Genomic DNA, 18,813 nt, shown 5'->3' with positions numbered 1-18,813 from the left:
AGATCTGCACTTGAAAGAAATTCATCTACAAAAAGCTTTGGTTTAACGAGTGTATTTCTCAGGCTGGCTAGATCTATCATTTCTAAATTGATGTTTACTTTACATTTAATTTTAAATTGCACTCCATAGAATTGCTTTGAGTGAAAGCAGTTTGATATGAATCGATGTGAAAAAGAAGAGCAAGGCGTAAGATATCTAACATTAGTGCCTCTCCAAAGCACTGAAACACAAACTACACCCTACTGGTTCAGATCAACAGGAATGCTTGACATCACATTCCCAAAATAGTTATTCTGTTTTGAGCTCCTTCATGGCAATAAGGAGAGAAGAAAATTTTCAAGGATATTCTCAATGTTTTCTTACAAGAAAGAGGCAACCTCACTGACCCGTGGAAGTCTTTGGCCACTGGCTATTCAAAATGGAGTATGCAGGACATTGAGAATCTTAAATCCACTCACCAGGAGCATGAAGAAGCCCAGTTAAATGACCTCCCAAACCACTTCATCAAACAGCACCTGGCCCACCTGCGGGAATGTCTGTGTCTCAATAACAACTTCATTGGAACAGTATTGGAAAATCTGTTCTTAAAGAAAAAACTTAATTAGAACATTTGCTTTGCAGATGTGAATAGGCAAATAAGGGCTTTTATTTTCAAATCATCTTTACTAGTTGGATACTTTCACAGTCCTTTGAAACTAATGAGTTACTGTTGTGAAGGGTATCCATGTCAGCACCTGTGGTTGACAACTTGGAAATTACACCAGGAATAAACGGTGCAACAGATGACCAGCTTTTTAACTGATGTCATTTGAGATGCAAATAGTGCTAGTTCTGTTTAAGATTGCTTCACAGTAAATTTATTGTTTATTTAACCAATGGGATTTCAGTTCATTTGGGGTTTTGGTTCAACATCTCATCTGTAGGAAATGCGTTCACTGACTAAATTTCCATTAGCTGACTTTTTTTTGTTCAGTCCTTTAACCATTTTTCTTCAAATAGAACCACAGACAATTTAGATAGATTTAGATTTTACAGCATCTCTGAAAATTGCAAACCTACAAAACAGAATATTCTCAGTGTTTTCAGAAATACAGTGTTATGTGAAGTACATTTCAAGGTAAAATTTAATTGTCATTCAAATCTACATGAGTACAGCCAACTGGAAGAGTGTTCATCCAAGATACTAAACACAGTACCAACTGTACACAACACATAGCACATATAGTTACGATAGCAGAAAAACATAGTCACAAAAAAATAACAATTTAACCCAAGATTGATGTTACATGGTATGTTGTTCTGGTCCTGCTTGTCTTCCACCAAGTGAACACTGAAGGGCAGCACTGACAGAAACGGCCAGTCCCCAACCCTGTATGGATTCCAATGCACCCACAGGCGCCTCTGCTCTTATCCACGCTGCCTCAGTGTCTCCTCTCCTGGCTGGCTTCAGCAGGTAACACCGTGGCATAAAGGCCTGGTCCACACAACAACCAAGGCAATGAGGCTCCGCTGCTGTGGGTCGCAGAATGTAGTATTTTGAACTACAAAGAACACATTTAATAATGTCATCAAGAACACATCTGTAGCTTTTTTGAGGAAATTACAAGTAGGCTAGACGAGGGAGATGCAGTGGATGTTGTATATTTGGATTTTCAGAAGGCCTTTGACAAGGTGCCACACATGAGGCTACTTAACAAGATAAGAGCCCATGGAATTACGGGAAAGTTATATATGTGGATAGAGTGTTGGTTGATTGGCAGGAAACAGAGAGTGGGAATAAAGGGATCCTATTCTGGTTGGCTGCCGATTACCAGTGGTATTCCACAGGGGTCCGTGTTGGGGCCGCTTCTTTTTACATTGTACATCAACGGTTTGGATTATGGAATAGATGGCTTTGTGGCTAAGTTTGCTGACGATACGAAGATAGGTGGAGGGGTTGGTAGTGCTGAGGAAACGGAGGGTCTGCAGAGAGACTTGGATAGATTGGAAGAATGGGCAAAGAAATGGCAAATGAAATACAATGTTGGAAAGTGTATGGTTATGCACTTTGGCAGAAGGAATAAACGGGCAGATTATTATTTAAATGGGTAGAGAATTCAAAGTTCTGAGATGCAACAGGACTTGGGAGTCCTCGTACAGGATACCCTTAAGGTTAACCTCCAGGTTGAGTCGGTGGTGAGGAAGGCAAATGCAATGTTGGCATTCATTTCTAGAGGAATAGAGTATAGGAGGAGGGATGTGATGTTGAGGCTCTATAAGGTGCTGGTGAGACCTCACTTGGAGTACTGTGGGCAGTTTTGGTCTCCTTATTTAAGAAAGGATGTGCTGACGTTGGAGAGGGTACAGAGAAGATTCACTAGACTGATTCCGGGAATGAGAGGGTTAACATATGAGGAACGTTTGTCCGCTCTTGGACTGTATTCCTTGGAGTTTAGAAGAATGAGGGGAGACCTCATAGAAACATTTCGAATGTTGAAAGGCATAGACAGAGTGGGTGTGGCAAAGTTGTTTCCCATGATGGGGGAGTCTAGTACGAGAGGGCATGACTTAAGGATTGAAGGGTGCCCATTCAGAACAGAGATGCGAAGAAATTTTTTTAGCCAGAGGGTGGTGAACCCGTAGAATTTGTTGCCACGGGCAGCAGTGGAGGCCAAGTCATTGGGTGTATTTAAGGCAGAGATTGATAGGTATCTGAGTAGCCAGAGCATCAAAGGTTATGGTGAGAAGGCGGGGAAGTGGGACTAAATGGGAGAATGGATCAGCTCATGATAAAATGGCGGAACAGACTCGATGGGCCGAATGGCCGACTTCTGCTCCTTTGTCTTATGGTCTTATGGTTTAATCAGCAACGTCATTGTAACAATGTGTTTGAAGTGGACTTTCAACCTGCCGTGTGACACTGCAGAAGCAGAAACCTATTCCAATCTCAAGCAAACAATTTCCAACCCAGTTCTTACACACAAGCTTCTTAGCTAACCTCGCACCCTGGAAATAGTCCTGATGAAGGGACTCAGCCTAAAACATCAACAGTTTATTCGTTTCCATAGATGCTGCATGAACTGCTGAGTTCCTTCAGCATGTTGTCTGTGTTGCCCGGGAATAGGTGCTGTTACAGTGGGTTTAAATCAGCATCCCATTTTTAATAATTTAGTCCCACTCCTTTCCCTCAGCCTCTATTATCTATGCCACTGCATGTTAAAATAACCCACATTGTCTTTAGATATACCCTGAGGATATAATTAGGCTCATTTATAATGGAGCATTGTATTCTTCAAATATATATGAGCACTTATTATCTTGATCCTACACATGTAGAATAGTTAATTAGACCAGATGAAGAGAGTATCTAGCAACTTAAGTGGTTCTGATGCACCACACATTAATACCCTCACGAGGAAAACCATAAAAATAATGTTATGTCAAAGTTCAATGTAAAATATAATTTAGTATAATGTACATCATATACTATTTTCACATTAACTGGCAATTAAACCTGCAGTTTGCTTTAGAGGAGAATGTCTTGTGTTTTTAGACAAATTCTAACCATTAACTTTGAATTTGGGCAATGGATCATTGGTTTGTCAAAAAAAATGAGAAGCTCATTGCAAATGCTGAGACGTTGTAGATTCTCAAACAATAAAAAATGATACGAAGAATTCAGAAAGGTGGGATTGGAATCCTCGTGATCAACAACATTGGTATCAGCTACAATTGAACTAATCATAATTATATATTCATATCCAAATCATTAATGTACATAACAACAATCATCCCAGAATTGCTCCCTGTAAAACACCACTTTGTCTTTAGAAATAATTGTCCACCATCACCCTTCATCTCTCATTACCAAGTTAATTTTGGATCCAATTTACCAACTCTTCCAAGATCTGATCAGCTTGTTGATGGGTTTCTTATGTTGCAGCCTTGCTGAAATCCAAGCAGACTATATCAATGGCAATGTTCTCAGCAATAGATTCTGGTGCCTCCTGGAAAATGATAAAATTCATCAAGTATGAGTTTCCTCTCATAAAGGCATGCTGACTTTCTTTGATTAATCGCTGCATTTCCAAATGTAGTTTGATCCTATCCCTAATATATATATATATTTAATAACTTCCCTACCATTCATATTAAATAGTCCTATAACTACCTGGCCTAACATTGCTACCTTTCTTAAAAAAATAAACATTTGGTGTCCTCTAGTCATATATCAAGTGGCGATTTAATAGTCTTTACTATGGCCCTACAAATGCCTGGGATACACCTAACCTGGATTGTCAACCTTAACGCCCACTAAGGTTTACCCACTTGCTTTTTATTGATAACTTGCTGGACTTTCATTGAGCCCTTTCTGAATTCTCCAAATACAATGTCATTTTCTTTTGTGAATACCGATGAGAAGTTTTCATTTAGGAGCTCATCTAAATCCAAATTGGACAGCCACTTTTAACCCACATTTTTTTTCAAGGTTACCCTCTTGCTATTACTGTACCTATAAAATGCCTGGAGATTTTCCTTGACCTTGTGTGCCCCATCTTTTTTTCTCCTAACTTTTCAAATGCCACCAGCCCGTGTTGCCACTCCTGTACTTCCCATATTTTGTTTGATATACCTGTTGCATGCTTCCTTCTTTATAAAATGCTTGATATCCCTTGACAGCAGGAGTTCCTTGGATTTGCTTTCCTTACCTTTCAACTTTACAGGAATATGTTGGCCCCAAATTCACATTATTTTCCCTTTGAATGGCTTTCATTGCAATTCCATTGCTATCAAGTCTCCTAACATTGTTGCCCTTGGACTTTTGCTCCTCCTACATCTACCCATGAACCATCTTTAATCGTGACTTTCTGTAGACTCCTCAGAGGTACATTCACCCATTATTTCCCAACAAGAAGGAACTATTTTGGAGTGAGATACAGTCCAAAATTCCAACCTTCTTCCACCTGGGTCACATTTCTTTGACTGTCTTTCCTTCAGCTGCAGGGTAACCACCTCCTATGAACCTAACTTTCAGATTTGTGAATGCTCAATAGCATAGTATCTCGGATCAGCATCCAAGCTGATCATCCCACAGCTGCAGTCATCCGGACTGCAAGGAGAAACTTGGCATTCCCACATGCTGCAAGTTGTACAATACACAGAACTGAGCTCACCTGCCAAATTAATTTAGAAAGAGCCTCTTAAAATACTATCCAATCTCTGTACTCACATTTTATTTAACAAGGATACTTATTGACCACCCCCCATGACTAAGCCAATGTTACACTCTCCAACCAAAAGCAGTGTTGAGAAATTTCCATAGACCCTCCAACTGAAGCTCCCTCGGTCATCTTTGCCTATGCTCTGCAACCTCAACACACCAAGAATTGCTATGAAAATTCACATTGTGGTTTGGTCTTCAAATCAATGTAGGGTTGGAAGTGAAATGTAATTCATTTGTGGTGTTCAAAAGGGAACTAGATAATATCTAAAAGCTAGAGGTTTTTTTTAGAGCAATAGGAGGTACAATTAGCTAAATTGTTCTTACATTGAGCTTGTATGACAGGCCAAATGGTCTCCTTGCATGTTGTAACCATTGTGATTTAAGGCATTGGCTCTCAGTTTTAATGCCAGTGATATTCTTTAGAAATGCAGTGTCTATTGCAGTGTAGGAAATGTGACAGCCAATACTATATCCGGGAGTTTACATTGTTAATCAGAAACTCAAGTAAGCCAGTCACTTAAATATCAGTCATTTAAAGGCCAGAGGCTGGGTATCCTGTGACAAAGGAATTGTCCTCTGACAGACATTTGCCACCATATACAAGTCAGAAGCCAGAAGCATGATGGAATACTCTCTAATGCCAGGAATGAACACAAATCCAAAAACACTCAAGCATAACACCAATCGGAATAATGGAGCCTAAATAATTGGTACCTGATTCACTATTTTAAACTTTCAATCCATGTCAGAAAAGGTCACAATTAAGAAATGTATCACTGGCACTTCATCATCACTGTCTAAGTCCTAGACCTCTCTGCATAACAGCATCATCGGTGCACCTACATCGAGACTGGAAAGGCTCAATAATGTAGTTCATCGCTATTAGGAATAGACGATAAACTTTGGTCTTGCCAGAGATGCCCAGTTCCTGACAATATGAACTCATTTCCAGAATCTGTTAAAGTTTGACATTTCCAATGACAGTTAAGGGAAAACCTGGAAAAAGATTAAGTATGCATAATTTTTGCAAAACAATTGCTTCTAATTTTTTTGGCATCTTTAATATGTAATGTCTAAAGGTGCTTCACAAGAGTATTATCAGTCACCTTTTCCAAAGGAGATAAGGAAAGAGTGAAATTTAGTCAAAGAGATATTAGCGTGTGTCTAAAAGGAGGAAATGGAAATAGGAAGGAAATGGTAGAAATTAACGACTTTGAAACAGAAGAAGCTGCTGCCAACAGAAGAGTAATAATATGCAGGATAACCAGGAGGACAGAATTAATGGGACACAATGTTGGCCAGAAAGAACTACAATGAGTCAAGGGTAGTGGAAGTAGACAAACTACTTGTCTTTGTTCTTGCCAGGTGCTTGAAGAAATGGAGGCTGCCATTTTATGAGCTGTCTTATGAACTGGTTTTGCTCAGAAATAGCAACCAAAGTGCTTTAAGTAGACACACTGAATCTCCTGATAAACTGCAGGACCAGAGATAATTTCCAAATAAGAAGTTATTTGTGAGGAATCTTTGGTATGATAGAACATGCAGGTTTATGAGTAGTTGGATCTGTGTCTGCCCCAAGTAACTTGAGCTTAGTAACTGGCTGGTTTGCTCTGATTTAGAACAAAGAGACAAAAATTACCAGCTGTCACTCTCCAAAGGGGGCAAAAAATTGATGCTATCTTGGACCATGACGAATAGGAAGGTGACACAAGTCAGTCCGATGACCTCAAACCAGTAAGATTGAAATATATTTGAACTGATAATAAGTATTTAAAGTAAGGAGTTTTGAATGCAAAGCAACAACTACTCAGGAGACCAACCATCGACGATGTGGAGGACTCCATGTCGGATATGCAGAAATCGTATTTGGACCATGAGGAACGCCTGGCCAACATAGACTCTTTTTGCCCAGGTGTTACAGTTTCTATTCTTTAACTGTTCATGGAGGGTCAGGGAAACCTTGTAAGTGTGCACACAGTTAGTCATGTTGTGAATTCACGTGCTTGTTAGTTGAGATAATAACGGTACTTGTCAGTAAATACAGATTTCTCTCTGTACCAACCTGCTCATCATTACTAAGGGGTAATCCTTGTAACAACAACTATTACAGAGTTATAGTCTATAGGGGTAGGGGGAGATAATGGAGGGGATACAAAAATAGAGTAGAATTTTTTTTTAATGATATCCTTCTTACGCAAGTAGTGACAACTTAGGATATTGTCATCACAATGCTGATGTCCTTAAGTTGATGACCTTTATTGATTCATTAACAGAATGTGAGTACTTCATTTTGTAAAAAACTTTTTATTCCTAAGATTTGCAAAGACCTAATACTGTATAATGTCATCATTCCAACACAAAATAAAAATGTTAGGTTTACATTAGCATGAGATTAACTTTAAAGATTCATTCTGTGAGAGAAAAATTCAACATTTTTTTCTCTGTGTTCCATTCCCTTCCAGATTTCCTTGGCAAGTACTCAATCCAGAAAAAAAATGGCAGTCTCATCCCCACTGCAGCTATTTCAAAGGCAGTCTATTGTGCTATTGAGACTTTGGCTTGTGCATGAAGAATTTAACTGGAGGGACAATCACACCACCAAGGCTTTAGTGCTTGGTGGTGTTTTTTCTGAAATTATTTTGATAATCTGTTCAGCAGATTCTGTGGATAGTTTTTTTAAAATCATCTTTTATCAAAGGATCTCAAGGTGACTTCACAGCTTTTCCCCAGGTAGCATTTGCTATGACTACATCCTCCTGCACCCTCAAATGTAACAGTCTGCAGCATTCCATTGTTAAAAAAATGTTCACCATGGTAAAGGATGTTTCCCATGGTGGGGGAGTCTAGAACAAGAAGGCACAGCCTCAGGATACAGGGGCGCCCTTTCACAACAGAGATGTGGAGAAATTTCTTTAGCCAAAGGGTGGTGGAATTTGTTGCCACATGCGGCTGTGGAGGCCAGGTCACTGGGTGTATTTAAGGCAGAGATTGATAGGTTCTTGATTGGACACTGCATCAAAGGTTACAGGGAGAAGGCCAGGAACTGGGGTTGAGGGGCAGATTGAATGGCAGAGCAGAGTCGATGGGCCAGATGGCTAATTCTGCTCCCATGTCTTATGGTTAAAAGTTCCTTGCATAGGTAGGCCACACAATTTGTCAAAAGAGAGGTATTTCACAAAGCTGATAGCCTTCCAGTAATAATTAATGTTTGCCACAGTGTGTGTCCTGGAAGTGATCCAGACAGTAGAGTCATCATGCAGATTTAGGGGATAATTCTTGACAAAGACCATGTCCAATCCAAACTGCTCAAAAAGCTTGTTGAACATTGCAAAAGACAGGAGACTAGAGATGGTGAAACATATTACTAATGACTGAAAATTCCAGCTCATTTTGACAACAATCAGCAATTCTTATGATCATTATTAACAATAATAGGTTTTGCCTGGTGCTCCTGCACAGGATCAGCCAACCATACAGGAGAGAGGGCATTATGCTGGTTACTGACAGAAGATGGAGAAGCAACAAATGAGAAGCAGGAGACAGTTCTAAATGGAATTTTCATTTCCACCTTCACTTTTGCCAACATTATTCAACAGGCCAGTTTCATGTCCATACTACTGACTGGTTGGAGAGCTGTTTGAATGATGCAATTTCCAAGTCCACCGTCTTCATTAAGCATTAAGGTGTGCTGGTATCTAGAACTCACAAGTGAACACAAAATCATTTGTCAAATCAACTCTGTGGTATAATGAAAGGGATCATTTACTTCTGAAGGTAAATAAATATTGTGAACTAGCCCTACAACATCCACTGACTCCTGCTTGAAATGATTTCCAGTATTTCCTTGTCAAGCATGAACAATATCTGTGGAAATCCTGCTCGTGTCCTAGATTTTCTGCTGCTACTCAAAAATAGCACTTTTCTTGAATGGATAGTGAAGTAGACTACATTCATCAGAATGAACAGCATGGAGGACAGTCCTCATTTCAGACTCTCCATCATTGTTGTGTATTCTTGCTCACTTGTGAAAATACAACCAGATGAACAGGTCGAAATTTGCAACCCAAGGTACACGTGTCTGAGTTAGCATATTGCTGGGGGGGAGGGGGGAATGCTCTGGAAAGGAGCACTCAGCCAAATGGGCCACAGGCTCTACCACCTGTTTCCATACACGTTAAGAATCTAGTGTGATTTTTTGTTGTAGGAAAGTTTAAATTGTTGCTCTTATTCAAATCTGTCACACAATGCTGATATAGTCAAAGTGATTAAAGTGTTATGACACAGGTATCTGATTTTTTTTGTCACCAGATATCTTCAAGATCACCAATTTATCTCCAATGGCTGGAGAGAAACAACACTGGTATTCTACAGCACTTTCTTCTGTTGTTCTCAACTGCAGAATCTGTGGGGTACTCCTAGCAATACACACAATGCTGACGAACATCAGGTCAGGTAGCATCTATGGAAGTGACAGAACAGTCGACGTTTCAGGCTGCAACTCTGCATCAGGACTGGAGAGGAAGGGGCATATAACAGAATTAGAAGGTGGGAGGAAGGGAAGGAGGACTAGGTAGAAGGTGGTCGGTGAAGCCAGGTGGGAATGGGAGGAGGATGAAGTTAAAAAGCTGGGAGGTAATAGGAGAGAATGGAACATGGGAGAAAGGGAAGGTGGTGGTGCACTAGGGGGAGATGATAGGCAAGTTAAGAGAAAAGGTAAAAGTGGGGGGGGGGCGTCAGAGTGTGGAATTGAAGAGGGAAGGGGAAGAGGAAAGTATTACCAGAAGTTGATGAAATCAATGTTCATGCCATCAGTTTGAAGGCTACCTAGACAGAATATGAGGTGTTGCCCCTCCAACTTGAAAGTGGCTTCATCATGGTAGGAGAGGAGGCCATGGACCAACATGGCAGAAGACAGATGCGGACTGAAATTAAGATGATTGGGCACCAGGAAATATTGTTCTTTGTGGATGGAGCGACTGTGCTCAACAAAATAGTCCCCCAATCTACGTCAGGTCTCACTAATGCAACGGAGGTCATACCAGGTGCACTGAATACAGTAGACAAGCCATCAGGGTGTTAGGTGTCTTCTGTTGCCTCTGTCTCTCTAGTGTTCTCTCCCACAACAGGAGAAAGAACAGATCCATGTGTGACCTGATCAATGGAGTTAATTTGGCAGAGGAAGTTACCTTCTCAATCATCAAAATCTTTGTTGTTACTTCAGCTGTAATGTTTGATAAATTTTCTGTTATAAAAACAATATATATCATCATCAAGGTTTTGATATCACCCCAATGTGCAGTTCTCAAAACTCAGGCCCAGATATTAACATTGAAATGTCTGACATGATACCATTCCCTTTTGACTAACCACAGCATTTTTTTTTTTGCTTAAATGGTCTATAGGATGGCCCTACCAATTTATATACTGGTTCTGAAATGTTCATGATGAAGACTTTACATACTTTACTGAGACATGAGCAATGCTCTGGGTCATGAGATTTTGTACCTATGTCACTGCCATATGGTCTATCTGATTTAGTTTAAAACTTGTTAAAAACTCAACAGCTATGACACACCCGAGTAGCTTACGTTTCAGAAGGCAATTAAAAGTCAATTAACATTCATGAATCCAGAGCCATAACCAGATCAGCTCAGATCAAGGTTAGATAGACATAAGTGAATCGGCTGGATTTCAGGAACCACCTTTAATTTCCAGCAGATTTCATTTGGAACACCAATTTCAGATTTTTTTTCCTACAGAATGATGGACTTGTCCACAAATTTAAGCACTGCATCACTATTATATCCTATCATTGCAAAGGTCAGACACCTCAGGCACTCGTATCAAAATTATGTAAATATAAGAACAGTAATATTACTGAACTGTTCTTGCATCATTTCAAACAAACCAATTTTAGACTGAAGTTCACTTTGAAAATTGTATGGTAACAATATAAAATACAAAATAATAGATCTACTTAGATTGCTTAGCTCCAATAGCACATCCTTTTCCTCAGGCTCAAATCATCCATCAGACAAAATGGTGTGTCCCCACCTGCCTTCCTTTAGGTCTCCCAGAAGGACAGCATGGTTACATGGTGGTCCTTGTAATGCTTTACAGCATCTACAATCAGAAGATTGGGGTTCAATTCCCATCACTGTTTGTATGTTCTCCCCACTGACTGTGTGGGTTTTCTTCCACATTTCAAAACAAGCATATGGGTTTGGGTTAATAAATTGTGTCTATGCTATCTTGGTGCTGTAAATCATGGCACAACTTGAGGGCTGCTCCCTGCAGTTTTCAGACTGCGTTGGTTTTGACATAAATGCACATTTCACTGTATTTTGATGTATATATGACAAATATAGCTAATCTTAATTCCCTTGTTTGCTATAAAGCAGTTACTTAACCAATGAATTTCAGTGTTCAGAAGTAAAGCTTGGTGAGATTTACTGTTCTCTGACTGGATGTTACAGCATTCCTGATTAAATATAAACTTTCATCGCAGAAATTCTGTACTATAATAGGATTAAGATAAATCTGACATTTAATTTCAACAAGATATTTTCACATTGGGATTAACAAAGATAAATTACATTTGTATAATTTGTGTACAGAAGGCACAGCAATAATGTAATATCTTGTTACAAATCTCATATAAAGTTAACACATCTCAATAATTTAATACAGTAGACTGCGGTTAATTGGGACACATCGGGACCAGCACATTTTGGCTTTATTAAGTGGCTGCCCAATTAGCCAACATTCCATAGAAATAATTAAAAAGGTATAAAAAAAAGACGAACTACTATTTAACTGAGTAACAAATTATATATTCAAATGAAATACACAACGAATTAGAACACAATCAATACTACTACAGTACTATAAAACTGTATTAGTTCCTAACAGTTATTGATGAAGGAATTCAGCATATGTAAAATGCCATGTTGTTTTGATTGGCTATAAATGAACACAATCAGCACACTGTGTAAATAATGGACTGTCTTCATACAATGCTATTGATGATTGCATCTTCCAAATCTTCATTTTCATTGTAACATTCAAGATGATTGTCAATGCCTTCTTCATAATTCCTAACTTGTTAAAGTAGTGAAATTGTTTCATTTTCACTTCTGGGCATATCTGGAATCTTCAACCCCGAATGCTTGAAACCGCAGTTAGAAAAACAGTTCTGACTTGTCTCTCTGCTTATTTCTTGCCAACAATGTGACAGAAATCACTGCTTTTTGAATACAAGCACATGCAATTGATGCTATTTAGAAACTGTTCACTTTAAGGATGGTGCCATGTCTGATCGCCACAGAAGTGCATGCGAACAGCGCTAGTTAGAAACTATTTGGTATCTGTCTCCTGACACAACTAAACGGCGTAGTGCCTCAAATGAATAAAAGAAATCCCAGTTATTTTCTCATTTACTTTTTATTCTTAAAGAGTTGGCCCAAATAAGTGGCAGCCCCATTTAACCGATGGTCCAATTAACCAGAATCCACTGCATTTGTATTTTTCATCCACCAAATTGGGTATAGAAGGCAAAATATGAGTGCAAATATTTCTGTTTTTAAAAATATTCTAGTTAACCATCTTATGCACAGAATGTTCTTCATCACTGACAATATAAAGATGTTTTCTTTTGTCCTATATTACAAAACACATTCCACATTTCAAATTTACTTTCTCCCAGCTTAGCACTTGAACATGACAAACTCAAATATCAAAAATGTATAAGCATAGAACATTTATTAGTTCATCATCCAAAAATAATGTCAATACAAAATTAAATAGTTATCTTTGGTGCAAACATGCTCTTATAGTCCTCTTAGATTCATAAATGTATGTCTGTATAATTACAGATATATTTGTGCAGTCATTTTAAATTTAAGCAGGGCTCCAGGTAATTTAATAGCTCTATTCAGAATGACTTTGAATTTTTTTGCATTTACATGAAGTTTATGCCAGCCCTGAACTTTGGAGGGCTGGATTTCAAAAAGAACTGATAATCAGTTAAGAATAGCAATCATTTTGCTAAAATATTGTTAACATATAATTCTTCAAAAAGCAACTTTTTGGTAGTTTGGTAGCTTAGGCAGCAATAATAATGATGAAGAGGCCAAAGATGGTGATTATTGTAAAACAAAAATGTGACATACACTTCATTACAAAAGCCAAATTGTAAACCAACTATGCCCATTAAGCTTTTCAGAGTGGCACCTCAGAGTATAACCTTTGACATTGTTCTACTAATGCTATCGCTGAAAGGGGATGGAGCGAAAAGCTATGTCCCAAGTAAAATTTGGTCAAGAATAAATGGCAAAGTTCATAGTCAGGAATGTTAAGATATATTTTTCAAGGTCTGATATATTCTTGGTATCTATACGAATTGAAAAATTGAAATAATGAGCAATAAAAAGTTTAAGCACTGCAAGAGGTTTCTCCTTCCATATGTTTCCATGTCTGTGCTGCACTACTTTTCGCTGAATTGCATCCATCTACTGGCATTTTGGAATCCTTTCTTTAAATGGCTTTCTCTTTGCTATCTGCTCCAATTGTTTTTAAAATAGTCTTGTTCTTGCCCACTTTATTTATAGAATGCATAAGTGACATGAAATTTATTTGATGTATTAAAGATAAAACACATTTGAATTGAAAGAATGCCTTCAGAAAGTACTTGCATGGAGAACAAAAATCAGTTCCCAAGTTCCATCGTTATTGCCTCCAATATCATAATAATCCCCCCACCACCACCCCAGAATGCAGCATTTCTTCTTCCTGTAGCCCATTTAGTAACCAAAGTAATCTGCAACAATGAAATTTATACAGGCAGTAGCAGCTACTATGGCATCATGATATCAACAATAATTCCTAAAATGATGTCACTGCTGGTCAAAAATACAACTGTGCATATGTCCTGAAAAGGAACAAACAAGAAAGAGACAAAGAATAATGCATAAAGTAACAAAAGTTCACCATGTTTATACTCAAAAGTCATGAAACAATTTTGCAGCAACAGAACAATAAATGGTCCAAACAGCTGTTTTGCATGCTTAACATTATCTCAAACAAAACCTTAATTTGAGATGTCTTTCTTGTGCTTTTCCTTCATAAACACACTTCACAGCATGGGTTTCCTCAACTTCTGGTCAATTAAGGCTGATTACTTTGCAGGGTTTACTGTTGCACTGTAAAATGGCTCAATGCTTGCTTCAGTTTTGCTGCAATCTAGTGCAAAATAATAAAAATAATCTTCAGTTGCAATAAACCTCAACATATTCTTTAAGATCTTCCAACAAATGTGTAAACATTGATTAACTGTTCAATGGCATTCTCTCATTCGTTGCTTTTTACTCCCCATATCATTCTTTAGAATTGTTTCCCTCTTTATAGTCAATTCTAACACATAGCCATCTCTCAACTATACTCCTCAGTGAAAGAAAACAAGTTAGTTTTAAATAGCGAGAAGTTGGCAGAATAAGGAAGAGGCAAATGGAATGACTCTGATAAGGACAGGCATGGATTATGATGGGGATAAGAATAGAGGTCATTTGATCAATAGGTTATTGGAAGCAGCAGGTAAAAAAACTGGATCGTTTAGCTATAGGAAACAAATGCTTTTTACTTAAACAAACACATAGAATTTAATTGCATGATGAAAAGAAATTGGCATTTCGCCAATTATCCCAATGGAATCCAAAATAAAACAGATCAACTATGCCACTTACTGTCTCATAAAACTGGACTTGTTGCTGTAAGTAGTGTTGCATTACAGAATTGTAATCATAAATCCGATTACTGTGGAAGTGATTCATCTCAGCTGTAATGAAAGTATGGAAAGTTAATCATCTTTATTTACTAAAACAATGAAAGAAAATTAACTATGTTTAACTTTCTATGATGCAATCAAATTTTTCTGATACTCAGCTTTCTCTTTTTCACATTCCCTTATTCCAGACAATGCAAGGTGAAATGGCTCATGAAGGGATTATGGACAAAAGTTAGTAAAATATTTATGACTCATCAGACTTCTGTGCCCCAACTTACTACGTCTGCTTCCCATCAATAATCGGGAAAGTGAAGGATCTGAGCAATGAGTGGAGGGGTCAGAATAAACAGTTCAAGATTAGGTCAAGATTAAACAGCAAATGTCAATAAAAACTGAAGTTCTTGGTGCAACATTTTAATATACAACGGAAGCAGAAGTTTAAACCAGGACAAAAGTGATATGAGAGAGATTAATCCTGTAAAAAAATGGCTAAAAAAAGATATCTTGCATGTAGCCTTTGCAGTTCATGGGATTTTGGTTCCATATCAAGGTCAATGTTAATGGGGGATAGGATTAATACTTGGCACAGGTAGAATAATGAAAAACCATACCTGTTGCCAGTGGCTGAAAATATTATATATCATTGGTGATGGGTGAAAGCTAAGTGGTATCATTTTAGTAATCAGTGCAATTTCATAGTTACCAAAGTTACTGCACTTTTAGTCTTCCTTCGGTTTCTTTCTTTTACTCACAGATAGAACATAGAAAATCTGCAGCACATTACAGGCCCTTCAGACCACAATGTTGTGTCGACCATGTAACCTACTCAAGAAGCTACCTAGAATTTCCCTACCGCATAGCCCTTTAGTTTTCTAAGCTCCATGTACCTATCTAAGAGTCTCTTAAAAGACCCTGTTGTATCCGCCTCTACCAACTTCGCTGGCAGTGCTATCCACACACCCACCACTGTGTGAAAATCTTACCTCTGACATCCCCCTTGTACCTACTTCCAAGCACCTTAAAACTATGCCCCTCATGTTAGGCATTTCAACCCTGGGAAAAACCCTCTGGCTTTCCACACAATCAATGCCTCTCATCATCTTGTACACCTCTATCAGGTCACCTCTCATCCTCCATCGCTCCAAGGAGAAAAGGCCAAGTTCACTCAACCATTTCTCATAAAGCATGCTCTCCAATCCAGGCAACATCCTTGCAAATCTCCTCTGCACTCACTATAGCATCCATATCTTTCCTGTAATGAGGTAACCAGAACTGAACACAGTACTCCAAGTGGGGTCTAACTAGTCTTATATAGCTGTAACATTACCTCACCGCTCTTCAAATCAATCCCATGGTTGATGAAGGCCAACACACCATACACCTTCTTAACAACACTGTCAACCTGCACAGCAGCTTTGAGTGTTCTATGGACATGGACCCCAAGATCTCGCTGAACCTCCACACTGCCAAAAGTCTTACCATTAAGATGATATTCTGTCTCCAAATTTGACCTACCAAAATGAACCATTTCACACTCTTCCTTCAGTTAGTCCTGACGAAGGGTCTCGGCCTGAAACGTCAACTGCACCTCTTCCTACAGATGCTGCCTGGCCTGCTGCGTTCGCCAGCAACTTTGATGTGTGTTGCATTTCACACTTATCTGGGTTGAACTCTATCTGCTACTTCTCAGCTCAAATCTACATCCTAGCGATGTCCCGCTGTAACCTCTGACAATCCTCCAAGACTATCCACAACACCCCCAACTTTTGTATCATCAGCAAACTTACTAACCCACCCTTCTACGTCCTCATCTAGGTCATTTATAAAAATCATAGAGGAGGGGTCCGAGAATAGATCCATGCTGAACTCCACTGGTCATTGTCCTCCATGCAGAATACAAACTATCCACAACCACCCTTTGCCTTCTGTGGTCAAGACAATTCTGGATCCACAAAGCAAGGTCTCATTACTTTCTGAATGAGCCCCTCATGGGGAACCTTATCAAATGCCTTACTGAAATCTAAATACACTACATCCACTGCTCTACCTTCATCAATGCGTGTTGTTACATCCTCAAAGAATTCAATCAAGGTTGTAAGGCATGACCTGCCCTTGGCAAAGCTATGTTGACTATCCCTAATCAGGTTATGTCTCTCCAAATGTTCATAAATCCTGCCTCTCAGGATGTTCTCCAACAACTTGCCCACCATTGAAACTTTTTACATTATAGCAGCTGGCAGAAAGCTTTAAAGCCAAAATGCTGAATTACCACAATAGTGCCTTTATAAGAATAATGCATTAATATTTGTCACGTGTTCACATCTCCAGAGCTGGCAAACTTAACTACCATTACTATTAACAATCGATAAAGGCTTCACATATTTACTCTTTTATCTACCCCGAGCCATTTTCATCTGCCCCATGCAAAACTGTAAACAAATACAGATTAAAAGCATGTCATTTTCCATTTTGTTTTTGTACCCACCTTGTAATGCATAAGACATGGTGCCAATACGACTCACCATGGTGCTCTTTTCCTGTGCTGTTATCTTATTTAAGGCAACCAACTTGTCACCCTCTTTGGCTTTTTCTATGGCACCCTATTTAAAATATCACAATAAAAATAATAAAATGAACCGTGAAAATCAGAGATATGATCCCTCCATAAAAATTCTATTCATAATCTTAGTTAATATTATCACTCATTAAAATTCTGGAGCAATTCTTCATCAGTAAAGGACTTTGCCATGAAAAGTTTCATCAAAACAGTAACATTTTTGAACAGGTTAGTTCCTACCAGAAATTTAAATTAAGAAAATATCAGATCAGGAGTAGCATAAGGCATATCCAAATGTGAGATGCCAGCCTAATCAAGGTTTGGTACAGAATTACACGTTCTAAATTGTGATAATTGTGTACATTTTTTATATGGGTGCGCTCACAATCAATGAATCAGATTAAAACACTATAACATCTTGCTGTTTCCAGTCATAAATAGAAAACTTAGAAAATAGGACTGGAATACGCCAGCTGCATCATTCACTATGAATATCATATTCCTGTGCTCTTCGTACTCTTTGGTACCTTTCGAATAAATTTTGGCGAACAACGGAAAGGTAAGAGGAGCCGCTCTATGAACATTCCCATCACTAACAATGGTGAAGTCACTGCACAACACTAAAAGACAACGTTGATATCTTTGTAATGTTCTTCAACCAGAAGTGTGAAGTGGATGAAATCCCAAACAATACAGAAGCCAGTCTTCAGTTCTATGTTCAGTTTAATTCTCTCCATAATATTGAGAAACGCATGAACTAAAGTGTGCAGAGCAATGGCTACTTGCCCTGATGTTTTCCAGCTGCAGCACAAAAGATATGCTTTGGAATTAGCCATATGACTAGTCAAGAGTCAAGCATTTTTAGATGAAACTTCAAGACTAGTATTCAATCATCAAGAAAACTGTAAGACATATTCTAACCACACGATGTAGGATAAATCCAATCTGTCCTCCGTCTCTTCATAAATATCTCTAAAGTGGCAGATGACATCATAGTCTATTATTATGCACCATCTATCAGTAATCTGCTCAGTAATGCTAAAATTAGGCTTTACCAAGATCACTTAGCTCTTAACTTTGATACAACTTTGGTCCAAGTGCATCTATTGAAACATAATTTATGATAGAGGCTGGAAAGATTCCTCAATTGAAGCTGGAGTGCCTCTTGTCCTTCGTTGCCCTTGCACTGAGATACTTGCTAAACTACTTAAACATATTCAAAAATACGGTTGAGGATTGAATGTTTGTGACCATGTGGGTTTCCTCCCACAT

The 18,813-nt window shown here is 38.5% G+C and overlaps 1 protein-coding gene across 1 annotated transcript in view; it reads right to left on the bottom strand.

Moving 5' to 3' along the window:
- Positions 1–11,728: 11,728 nt before the first annotated feature.
- Positions 11,729–18,813, bottom strand: part of snx9b (sorting nexin 9b) — a 117,596-nt gene continuing 110,511 nt past the window's right edge. Inside the window, exons 16-18 of the mRNA XM_072265365.1 lie at positions 17,470–17,584; positions 14,944–15,035; positions 11,729–14,443 (exon numbers count right to left, since the gene is read on the bottom strand). Of these exons, the coding sequence (XP_072121466.1) occupies positions 14,393–14,443; positions 14,944–15,035; positions 17,470–17,584 (258 nt within the window). The 3' untranslated portion in view covers positions 11,729–14,392. The remainder of the gene's footprint in view (positions 14,444–14,943; positions 15,036–17,469; positions 17,585–18,813) is intronic.

Source organism: Mobula birostris, chromosome 8, assembly GCF_030028105.1.
Source record: "Mobula birostris isolate sMobBir1 chromosome 8, sMobBir1.hap1, whole genome shotgun sequence".
In the NCBI taxonomy this organism is placed as follows: Eukaryota; Metazoa; Chordata; class Chondrichthyes; order Myliobatiformes; family Myliobatidae; genus Mobula; species Mobula birostris.
This window is presented reverse-complemented; position numbering and strand designations above follow the sequence as displayed.